The 12,028-nt window shown below is 37.7% G+C and overlaps 1 protein-coding gene across 1 annotated transcript; it reads right to left on the reverse strand.

Moving 5' to 3' along the window:
- Positions 1 to 1,670: 1,670 nt before the first annotated feature.
- tspan31 (tetraspanin 31) lies at positions 1,671 to 11,184 on the reverse strand. The gene is made up of 6 exons (XM_067593278.1): positions 10,989 to 11,184; positions 7,238 to 7,405; positions 7,022 to 7,102; positions 6,774 to 6,914; positions 6,121 to 6,231; positions 1,671 to 3,639 (listed from the first exon to the last, which is right to left on the reverse strand). Exons 1-6 carry the CDS (start codon positions 11,049 to 11,051, stop codon positions 3,565 to 3,567), a joined length of 639 nt encoding a protein of 212 aa, XP_067449379.1. The 5' UTR covers positions 11,052 to 11,184; the 3' UTR covers positions 1,671 to 3,564.
- Between the last annotated feature and the right edge of the window lie 844 nt (positions 11,185 to 12,028).

Here is a 12,028-nt window from a genome sequence, read left to right on the forward strand (position 1 = left end):
ATCTCAATGAGATTTCCTGAATAAATAAAACTTAATAATAATATTCCATGATTGAAGAGGAACAGGGAGACAGAGAATCTTATATTACCAGCCCCTCTTCTCAAAATAACAACATGCCAGTACTTTCCTCATGTATTCACCTCACAACACTCTTATACGACCAAAGATGGAAGACGAAACATAAACATTTAGTTCATGTTGTCCAAATATTTGGTCTCTACACATTTTCTTGAACTGAAATAATATTTGAACAACATTGAAGTTCACACTGAAATACATATCTGCTTCAATATAGTACATGTACAAACACAAACTACTTTTTTCAAGCAATAATCTGTTTTTTGGCTCTAAACATAACAGTTTTTAAGAGTGTTTTTACTGTAATTTTACTGTAATTCCGCTAAATCTTTCAATTTTATTGCCCTTGACTTGAAACTTGAGTCTGTTGGTTTGCTGCCATGAATCCCGTCTTTTGGATGCTTTTATCCTGATATAAGCTGTGTGAAGTTTACAGGAGAGTTTATGGTCTAAAATTACACCAAAAAACTTAATTTATTTACATCGAACCACATTTTAAGTTTTATGTTTTACTTTTCAATATTATCTGAAAGTATTTTTAAATCATCACCAGAACAAAACAAAAAAAATATATCATATATATCATAAACAATATTTTTAATACTTTGCAAATATTTTCTAATGAAGTTTGTAGCCAAACTTCAAAGTGAGATTCAGGGTGTATTTTCTAAAAAGACACACTAAGAGATAAAGGACAGCAACTAATGATTATTTATGATTATTATCAATCAATCTGTCTATTATGTTCTCAATAAGCTGGTTAGAAAGTAAGAAATAATATGACAGATGACAAAATAAGCAATTTGGGGATCAACTTTGAATCTGGAAAGTTGTAGAAGACATTATGGCTGCAACTATCCAATATTCTTCTTATTGTCTATTATTTTCTCAATTAATCGATTATATGTTTGTTCTATAAAATGCCCATCACTGTTTCCCAAAGCCCAACGTGCAACCTTAACTGTCTTGTTGTGTCCTGATCAACAGTTCACAACCCAGATATTCAATTTTCCATCATAGAAGACTCAAGAAACCAGAAAATATTTATATTTAAGAAGCAGGAACCACAAAATTTTAGCATTGTTCTCTTAAAAAAATGACTCAACATGATTAATTGATCATCAAAATAATTGGTGTTAATTTTCTGTCAATCGACTAATTAATAAATTGCTCTAAAGAGATACTTATCCTGCACTCAAAAATGTGTTTTTCTTCTCATTGCTTCAGTCAGATGTTTGAGCTTCACTGTGCAGATTGATGTTCGTGCAGAGTTTAATACTAGAAGACAAGTTTTCACATCGGCTGAAGCGGGAAAGTTTCTCACCTTAAATGAGTTTAAAACGTGACATCACAACGAGTTTGGAGCCAATCATGGTCCAGTATGAAACTTACTTTACGGTGAAGTTGGAGACTTCTTGTGTCCTGCAGTTAAACTTTTTAAATGAAAAATATTTGCATATTTGTGGACTCTGGATCTTTCAAAGAGGGAGAAGGAGTTTAAGTAATTTAAAAAAAAACAAAAAACAAATTCTTATTCAAAGCAGAGTATTTTTAAAACATGTCTGGATCTTTAAACAATGACTCAAGGTAAAAAAGTTTCCAATTTGAGGTTTTATTATTTGTAAAATTAAGTCTCAAAAATTCAAGATACATTTGAATAACAAGTGCACACAAATTCAAAGTGAGGTGTAATATATATGGCATAATAATGCTTAAGATCTGTCAAAATGCTTGTTTACACCAGCGGTAACTCCAAACCAGCAGCAAGGAAATCCATAATCGGCGTAGTTGACAGGTTCAAGTAAGACAATTACAGTTCGTGTTAGTCCTTAAGTTAAAAGATCCAAAAAGAGAAACACATCTTAAAAAGAGAGAACTAATGAGCAGTGATTTCTCTACAGGAAATGTCAAACATCGAGTTAGGCAGCAAAGTTATATCATCAAAACTACAACTTAACTTAAGCCTAATGTGCATCATCCAACTTAACTTAAATATTTAACAAGTTCTTTTTTACAAAGCATTTAACACTGATGAATGAAAAAAAAAAAAAGAAGAGCCCATGGCAACGGAGAATACGATTAAGAAAACAAAATAATTACACAAAAGAATTATTGTTTTCCAAAAATACAAAAAAAAAAAAAAAAAAGAATTGCAAAAGAGCACAATTTCACAATTAACACTATAAAAACAAAACTGGGTTTGCAATAAGCAGTTTTGGCCAAAATTATTTCATGTTAATTTTTTTTTTTTTTTTTTTTTAAACATTTTTTGTAATTTCTTCCAGTTACACAGGAGGTAATGATACGTACCTGATTCCACTTTTCTACTACCAGAAACTATACTAAGCGACATCACTGTGCGACACAAAGGAACATATTAAATACAGGAGAGGAGGGGGGGGGGGTGGATTATTGTCGTGGTCTTCGAAGACCTCATCTATGCAGGCAAACCTCCCAGCTAGAGGGGCAACTACATGGCAAAATGCATCGAGAATGATTTTTTTATTTATTTATTTTTTTTTTTGTGAACTACAGTATTTAAAGATTATGTACAACATCGAGTCTGCAGTCCGTTGGCATTCTTTATATCTCTGACTGTTAAAAGTTAGTTGGCTCAGTTACAGTTCATAAATACTTGAACCTGATTGACTAGCAACTACGTCACCTAAAAATCTAATCTTGCTTCCTAAGACTGTTAAATCCCGGCATTTGTGGCATCTGGAAAAAAAACAAAACAAACCCACATTTACAGACATTTCAAAAAAACTACTTTACACCACATGTCCAGTGTGTATCTTTCTTCCCCCCCTCCTCCTCCTCCTCACTCAGCTGAAAAAAAGTAGCCTCCTCACACTGGACATGTTTGGGTACACAGCTCTACACATCACTGATAGCACTGACCAGAGGAATATATCTGTTGTGGCACTACATTAGAGAGAGAGAGATATTCAAGGTGCATACAAGTTAATTTTTGGACACCGCACAGTCATTTGGTTGTGGAATGAAATCAGCAAAGAGGCCGTTTGTCTGCGCAGGCGTGGGACGCATGCAGAGAGATGTCTCGTCGCAAACTAGCAAGCCGCAATCCGGAGAGATCTGGCGCTCGAATCAAGGCTGGGTCGCGATACCGATATCGGTATTACAAGTCATCCTTTCATACACGAGTATCCAGTTCTTCCAGGTTGAGGTCTGGAGTGAAGGAGGAGGAGGAGGAGGAGGGAGAGGGATTTCCGGACAGGTGACAGGTGTTGCTGTAGCTTCTCAGTCTCAGGTGAAGGTGTGTGTTGTGTGTTTTTCAGTGTTTGTCAGGTGCTGCGTGCGCTTGTCCGTTCTGTGTTGTTGTTGTTGTTGTTGTTGTTGTGATTGTTGGTGAGGTACATCAGGCATATAATCCTGATGCGCCTCTAGATGTGCATGATTCTATGTGTACCAGTGTGTGTCTAAAACCGCTTCTGCCGCGCTGCGCCTACGTCTGGGGGGGCCAGACTATAGGAAAGCGCTTGGGTTTGCTCGTGGATCCTTCTGGTTCCTGTAGCGCACGGCGAGCCAAACTCCCAGGATCTGTGAGCAAAGGATTGCAAACATCAGACAAGGACATTTAAAAAAAAAAAAAAAGAAAAAAAGATAAATGCAGCAGTTTGGGTTCAGATAGGACTGTTTTTATATCAAAATTGCAACTTGAAGTCTGATCTAGTTCCCACGTTTGAGACCTGGCTGAAGGAACTCATAAGAATCCGGCATGTGGAAAGACTGAGATATGAACCTTCTGGTAACACTCTGAAGTTCTCCTTGTCACTTACTTAATGTAACTTAATTTGAAACTCTTCAGAAATAAAGGGTTAAAAATTTTTTTTTTTTTTTAAAAATCGCAACTTGAACAAGCTCAGTTTCCAAATCACAAAAGCCGTAATTTTACTTATGTCTTGAAGGGGACATATCAACTTTTTGTGATTTTCTGTCACTGATACACTGTTATAATGTCAGATATCTATGCTAAACCTGCAGTTCTGAACTTTTACATATAAATTAATGTCCGTTACATTCAAGCCCTTGCCAAACGAGTTCACACTATGCTGATTAAGCCTATCACATTCAGGTAAATCTCTCTGTATTTTCACAGCATACAGAGTTTTCAAATCTTCCGCGCTTGCCGTTAATCGTGCAACTCTTCTAGACTTTCCAAATGTTAGAGGACCGAATGGATCAAATTCTGAAACAATTTATCTACCATTTCACAGCCACATCGAACTGACGTCAGATCTTTCGCGCATGCCCGCAAAAAGCTGTCTTAAGTTTGTTCCACGGGTTGTTTGCGTTGTCCGCTCGCAAATTTTGGATCTGATCCGGGCTCAAACATGTATAGATGTATTTGAAAAGTTTATATCTAAAGTAAAGAACGAGAAAAAGAAGTGAAATTCGACTACTGCTGTTTGTCGACGCAGCTTTAAAAGAGACAGGAAGTAAAACAGCCTGTTTCAGACAGAGGCTGAACTGAAGGGCTGCATAAAGAGCCAGTATAAGATAAATGAGGAGATTTTTACTGTAAATAATGTAAAGACATTCCAGTAGAGCCCCAAGAATATAAATATAAATGTAGAAATGTGTCCCATTTAACAAACAGTAGGAAGTAACGCTGGTGACTGTTGATTTCAGCAGCTATAATGACAGATTTACTCAGCCGTAGCTCATAAATGTAAATTCTGTGAGTTGTCGAAACCACAAAAAAAAAAAAATCTCTAATGTTGTCTGATAATGAGGTCTCTCTCTCCGTGCAATTTACGTTCACAAAGACGGTTTTGCGGGGAAGAGGAAACACCGTTCAGTTTTATGTGGGCTGAGTCTTTTTGTTGATTACAGACTGACATAAACAATCTAGGTGATCTCTCAAGTCGATTCCTGACAGGAAGCTGTGCAGTGTTAGCGTGTAAACAACAGACGGCTACAGAGCTGCTACAGAGCTGTCAGTATCTGCCAGTCAAAATCGCTTTAAACTCACTTTCTGTCAGTCCGACATCAAACATTTGCTGTGTCCCAATTCCATAATACAAACTAATTATATACAGTATATATATAATAGCAGCAGTTACACAGAAATAGTTTTTTATCAAAGACTCAGTTGTTATTTTTTGTTTTCTGAGGTTTTCCTGCAGCTGTTTTTTTGAAAAATCAGGGGCTTTTTATTTTGCAACTGCTTTGAGGATGTTTAATTTCATCAGTTTTCCAGATTGAACAAACTATCTGTTCAGTTCTGCTTATAATTAACCTGTAGTTTGTGTTTGAGATACAGTTACTGTCACAAAACCTACCAACTGTCCCCCCCCATGCAGCTGTTATCACTAAACAAAATGCCACCTTTGAAAGTCTTAATTAAACTAGAATATTACTGAGTAATATCAGTATATAACTAATGTAATAATATAATTAATGTGGGCTAAATGGATCCATTTTAAGTTTAATTATATGTTGACTTTCCCTCCGACTGAGTGAACCCCGGGGAGGAAGTCAACAAGCTGCATCGTTTTTATCTGATTCTATTAATGTACAAACAAGATCAATTAGGCTTTGTACAAACACATCTTGTTTAAATCTATGGAGACGACATATACGGGCCTGGAGATTCAATTATAGCGATATTGGACAGAAATATTTCTATTATAAAAAAGTATATTTGTCAGTTTATGTTGCATATTTTATTCTTATCTTCTAATCTCTTTGTTGTCTGCTTGAAGCCTAAAAATGTCTGGTTTATGTACACTGCACTGGAACGTGTGGCGATTAGCAAAAACTTTTACCTAAATTGTTGAGCTTTAGTTCATGCTAAAGGGTATTTGAGCAGGAGGAGAGAATCAAACCGTCGCCCATGTGATTACCGGATGATTTGATTGACGAAAACTGAACTTTGAACAATTTTTCTGACCGCCTACAATCATCAGTCAAGTTAGTGCGGATCAATAAACTCTCTTCTCCTTTATGAGACTGATAAGAGCGGATTAAAACGAGTGAATGAAACATCAGATGTAGGTGTGCAGACCCGACACCGACCTCTGTGAAGCTGAAGAAGAGTCCGACGCCTCCGAGGATCTTCAGAGCCTCCGTTGCATGATGCAGCATCATATCCCCGCAGGTGTAACAGGAACTCTGCTTTTTGCATAACTGGAGGGGGAAAAAAAAGAAGAAGAAGAAGAAGAAGAAGAAGAAGAAGACAAGGCCTTTAGTCTTCAGCAGCGTGAGTCAACGGTCTGTCAGCTGAGCCAGTATTAGCTACCCGAAATCTATTCTGAGAACGACAGAAAGTGGCCTACTTTTAACCGATTCCGGTTAAGCTTAGGTGATTTAATAGGATATATCGTGTAAATATGTGTCAAACAGGCATTTCATGTTGTTTTTTCTTCTAAGGACAAGTTAGAAATGTATTTTTTTGGGGTCTTTCTGTCCAGAAGTTTTCAATACGGCACAAATATTCATCAGGGTTCCGAAAAAATAGGTTTTACTGGAGAAAAAGACCAAGATCTCAAGTTATGAGGAGCGTCTTATCCTTAACAGACTGTAGACATCTTTGTTGAGGGCAGATGTTGACTTTTACACTGTGTGTTAAGGATGTCTGTGTGTTCTGGTTTGACAAAGTAATGTAAGGATGTGAATTAAGAGTAAAGGAATACAGCGTGAACAATGAAAACCGGATCTTTAAGACTTACAGCAGGGCAGTCTTGCAAATCCATATCAAACTGTTTCTGGCTGTCGGTGACGTTGAGCAGCCCGCAGCAGTTCAGCTGGCTCTCCAGGTCTGTCTTGGTGTTATTTTCCAACATTCCCCAAGCAGAGTTCAGAAGTGTCACCTGGGAGGGGGAGGGGGGGGGGAGAAACAGGACAATAGATTAACTATAATAAAAATCATAAATATCATGTGGATGCAGCGGTTAAAAAAGGCTGTTCCCTCACTCACCTGCTGCCCGCGGTTCATCGCCAAGCAGGAACAGGAAACTCCGAATTGGAACAGGAAAACGATAAAAAGAATGACCATGTACTGGGAGCGACGTGTCAAGGAAGTAATAAATTAACATTTAGAGAACAACATCTATTGTATCAAACTTAACTGGCGCTTTAATGCAAGAGGAGGGGACGGGGGGTGGGGGATTTACTAGACAAAGAGAAAGGATACAAAGAACAGCATGACTTGGTGGTGGTGTATCGCTCCGATGAGCCCGACGATGGCGATGAGCAGCAGGAAGACGCCCACCGCGATGACCCCTCCGATGATGTGGATGCTCGACACCAAGCCGAACCCCTTCCCCCATGCCGCTACGCCGATCAGCAGCAGCCCCACCAGCTGAAAGGGAGAAGAAGGGAGGGAGAGAGAGCGGAGAGGGAAAGGAGAAGTTAAAAACCAGAGTCAGCTGAGGCAGAGCGAGATCACATGGTCACGGAGTTTTTTGATCACCGCAGACACCACATAACACCGTCGACACTCGATGTGCAGCTCTGTGATTATCAGCAAAGTAAATAACGCAGGTGAAGCAGCAGTCGGAGAAAGAAACAGGAGGATTAAAAGTTCAACATTTGTGATTTTTCACGTGGTTTTGTGTCATAAGACGAGCGGATCCTGGACAGTTTCTACTTTCTTTCACCATCTGTGACTAATTAAAAACAATGAGCTCACTGTCATGTTTTGCCTCCCCTTTTTTTTTTCTCCTTTTTTTGGTCGATTACTTTTAACAGTATAAATTACAATTTTTAATAAAGATGAATTACACAATTATCTGTTATAAACTGATGAACTGATGCTGACAAATTAATCCAGAGCTCAAAGTATTAGTTGATTAATCAATCAGCAACGATTCTGATGACTGATTAATCGTTTAAGTTACATTTCAAGCAAAAATGCCAAACATGAACTAAAATCTGTTTTGTCTTATTTGAAAGTAAACTGATTATTTTGGGGTTTTGAACTGACTTTTGTAAATTCTAACAGGCATTTTTCACAATTTTTGACGTTTTACAGACAGAATAATTAATTGATTCATTGAGAGATGAATCAGATTAATCGATGATGTAAACAGTCGTTAGTCGCTGCTTTAAATGGATAAAAAATGGCTGCATTTATATAAAAATCGACTGTTTAATCAGCAGAAGGGAGCAGGAATCATTTGTCTGAGTGTTTTCTGTCACTGCTGTTTGTCCTGATTTTACGCCTCAGCGTCGACATCGCCCTCGTGACAGCGGCGGTGACTCAGCCGTCGACAACATGATCGGTGACATGTGTGCGCGCGTTCCAATGTTTTCTGACCGGGTGGGTCGTGTCTCGAGCGCTTCTTTCAGCACACTCTGTACGAGCTCTCCCGGGGTTTTTACTCTTCTCACCAGTGTGTCACAACGGCAGGAAATCTACGCAGAGCCAGTTTTACTACTGAGTCTGATCCAAAGTTCATACAGGACAGACTTTAAAATACGATTAACACGGCGGGTAAGAGACAGACGTTATCACCTCTGACTCTAATGACTTGATAGTTTCAGTTATGTAACTGAACTCTAAGTACATTATGGCCTCTGACTGAATTATTAGATACGCAGACACACAATCAGAGGCATTCACTATACGTTTCATTTAACTCCACAGTCATTAGTAAGCTTAACTGCAATGCAACCCGTATGACGAGAACTCTGTTTATCAAGATAATAATCAAAACCCTGCGTGATAGTATCACAACACAACAACAGGGCTGCATCTAGCAATTATTTTCATTACTGACTGATCTGCCAGTTATTTTATTTATTAATTAATGAATAGTTTGGTCTATAAAAAGTCAGAAAATAATGGAGAATGCTCGTCACAGTTTCCCCACAGCCTTCAAATTCACTTTACGGTAACAGAAGACGAGAAAAAGCAGCAAATATTTGGCATTTTTGGCTCGAAATACAACATAAACAATTCATTTATTATCAAAATAGTAATAAATTAGTTTTCTATCAACTGACATTATTTTCTAAATTTATCATTTTGGTTGTTAAGTGTCAGAAAATAGTGAAAAACGCCTGTCACGATATCTTAGCCCCCATTGTGACGTCACCAAACGTCTTATTTCTTCTGATCAACGCTCCGAAATCTGTCGTGTACGACATAGAAAAGCTTCAAATCCTCAAATATGAGAATCTGCAACCAGGAAATATTTAGCATTTCTGCTTATAAAAGGACTAAAATGATCATCAAAATAGTTGCAGATTTAATTTACAGACGTTGCAGCGGTACTATCAATCCACTAATATATAAATATAAACCAAAACGTTAATGTCGCTTTAACGAAGACAAGACGGATCAGTGAAGCATTAATGTGCTGTTGTTCGCTGGCAAACATTAACTATACTGAACTAAATGAAGGGAGGCTCCACTAACTGTTAACGACACATCTGTAATAACTTGGCATAATAACAGCTGGAACAAGAACAATAGAAACACCTGAAAAGACACGACGCCACACAACAGCTCTGCAATAAATACGACCTCACTTAAAAGTGTTTTATGGAAACTTTACTTGTTTTAGTGTTGATTGTGATTCTTTTCAAGGTTGTATTTAGTGGTGTTGATGTACTGGACAGTGGTGGAATGTAACTAAGTATATTTACTCAAGTACTGTACTTACAAAACCACACACACACTACAGCTTTAAAACTTACCATGAAGTTTGCTCTCAGTCTGTCGCAGTATTTAGTTTTATAAAGGTATTATTTTACTGGATGTCATTAGCGCAGGAAGCACAGAGGTTTCTTTCTTTTTTTTAGGTATCTCAGTGTAATCAACAAATCACAGTGAGTTTATGTTGGTCGAGTTAAAGCCAACATGTTGACTGTCTCAACACACAACTATCTGAAGAAATGAGCTGATTCAATCTTTGTTGTGACAAACCCGGTGACAAACCGAGCTGATAACAGACAAAGAATAGAGATGACAGCCGGGTCAAGCTTGTCAATTCCAGTGGTGGAAGTACATTTACTTTAGTACTGTATTTAAGTACAATCTCCACCACATCTCAGAGGGAAATATTGTACTTTCTACTCCATTACATTCATTTAACAGCTTTAGTTACTTTTCAGATGAAGATTTGACACATTGGATGATATAACAAGCTTTTAAAATACAACACATTGTTAAAGATGAAACCAGTGGTTTCCAACCTTTTTAGCTTTTGACGTCTTACAAATAGCAGTGTGTAGTCAGGGTCACATTTCAGATGTCTTCTTTCATCTCCCATTAATCATCTCACGACCCCTCAGATTTATCTACTGACCCTTTGGAGGGGCCTGACCCCTAGGTTGGGAACCACTGGACTAAACTAGCTAACTGTATATAAAGTAGTTGAAAATAGCTCCACGTCCAGCAGCTACAACAGTAACATGCTGCTCTAACACTGATGATTCAGTATTAATAATCTAATGATGTCATATATAATAATAAATCAATCAGAGGGACCAAACCACTACTTTTACTGCAATACTTTAACTACATCTAGCTGATAATACTTAGTATTGCACTTACTTGATGCAAGTACAGTGCTAAGTATGTTTACATTGCTGTATTGGTACTTTTACTTCAGTAAAGTATCTGAATACTTCCTCCACCTCTGGTCAGTTTCACATTTTTAGGTCAGGTGGCCTCCATGCTAACAGCAGCTTCTATACACATAATGGCGATAGCTAACAGGCTAACACAACTCTACTTCTACATTTCTGTCTAGTTGGCTAAAGTCAGCGTTTTAAACATGTAATTATCATAACCACGTACATACCAATAATCACCTGTAAAGAGACTGTAGAGACACGGGAGACAAAAAGGGCGAGATGATCAGTAATATTGTCTGTCAGCCTGAGCTAACGTGGCTAGCTGAAACTTAGCATGATGATCCATTTTGTGCACTCACCATATAAACCACATTCAGGGAACAAAGCGCATTTTTGGAACAGGTGAAACCTCCGCAGACCATATTCTAAACCTCCCGTCAGCCGGATTCAGCCTGATGAAAAGGTACCAAATGAGTCTCTAAACGCGTCTCTAACGTCTCCAGACACAAATGTTTTCGCTCAGCGGAGAGGGCGTATGTGATGACGTCAGCGATACGCGTGACGTCTACGTCAACGTCATATACTGAGGTAAAAACATTTTTTTTTACTCATCCTGCTTCTGTATGTGAAATCATTTGTTTACCAGTGGTGGAGGAAGTACTCAGATACTTTACTTGAGTAAAAGTACAAATACAGCAGTGTAAAAAATACTCCATTACATGTAAAAGTTCTGCATGAAAAATCCTACTTAAGTAAAAATACATCAGTATTATCGGCAAAATGTACTTAAGTATTAAAGTAAAAGTACTCATTTTGTCCCTCTGACTTATATACAGTGATGGAAGAAGTACTCAGATACTTTACTTAAGTAAAAGTACCAATACAGCAATGTAAAAATACTCCATTACAAGTAAAAGTTCTGCATGAATAATCCTACTTAAGTAAAAGTATATAAGTATTATGAGCTTGATGTAGTTAAAGTATTGCAGTAAAAGTAGTGGTTTGGTCCCTCTGACTGATATATTATGACATCATTAGATTATTAATAGTGAATCATCAGTGTTAGAGCAGCATGTTACTGTTGTAGCTGCTGCAGGTGGAGCTAGTTTACACTACTTTATATACAGTTAGCTAGTTTAGTCCAGTGGTTCCCAACCTAGGGGTCGGGCCCCTCCAAAGGGTCACCAGATAAATCTGAGGGGTTGTGAGATGATTAATGGGAGAGGAAAGAAGAAAATACAAAGTTCTGATACACAAATCTGTTTTAAGTTTTTGGACTTTTTCTCTAATCTTTGATTTTTGATGAAATATTGGTTTATTTTAACATTTGTTGAAATGAAACCATGTGAGAAGTTTAGAGGGAAAAATCACTATTTAGTGGAGCTGTTAACAACTCATA

The sequence above is a fragment of the Thunnus thynnus genome, chromosome 6 (assembly GCF_963924715.1).
Source record: "Thunnus thynnus chromosome 6, fThuThy2.1, whole genome shotgun sequence".
NCBI classification, from domain to species: Eukaryota; Metazoa; Chordata; class Actinopteri; order Scombriformes; family Scombridae; genus Thunnus; species Thunnus thynnus.

What these genes read in the sequence shown, in the direction of transcription:
- tspan31 (XM_067593278.1), bottom strand. Translation starts at nt 11,051, where the DNA reads ATGGTCTGCGGAGGTTTCACCTGTTCCAAAAATGCGCTTTGTTCCCTG. An exon ending in CCCTGAATGTGGTTTATATG is followed by an intron (nt 7,406 to 10,988) that starts GTGAGTGCACAA and finishes TCTCCCTTTCAG; the next exon opens with CTGGTGGGGCTGCTGCTGAT. An exon ending in TCTTCTTCAGCTTCACAGAG is followed by an intron (nt 3,640 to 6,120) that starts GTCGGTGTCGGG and finishes CTTTGCTCACAG; the next exon opens with ATCCTGGGAGTTTGGCTCGC.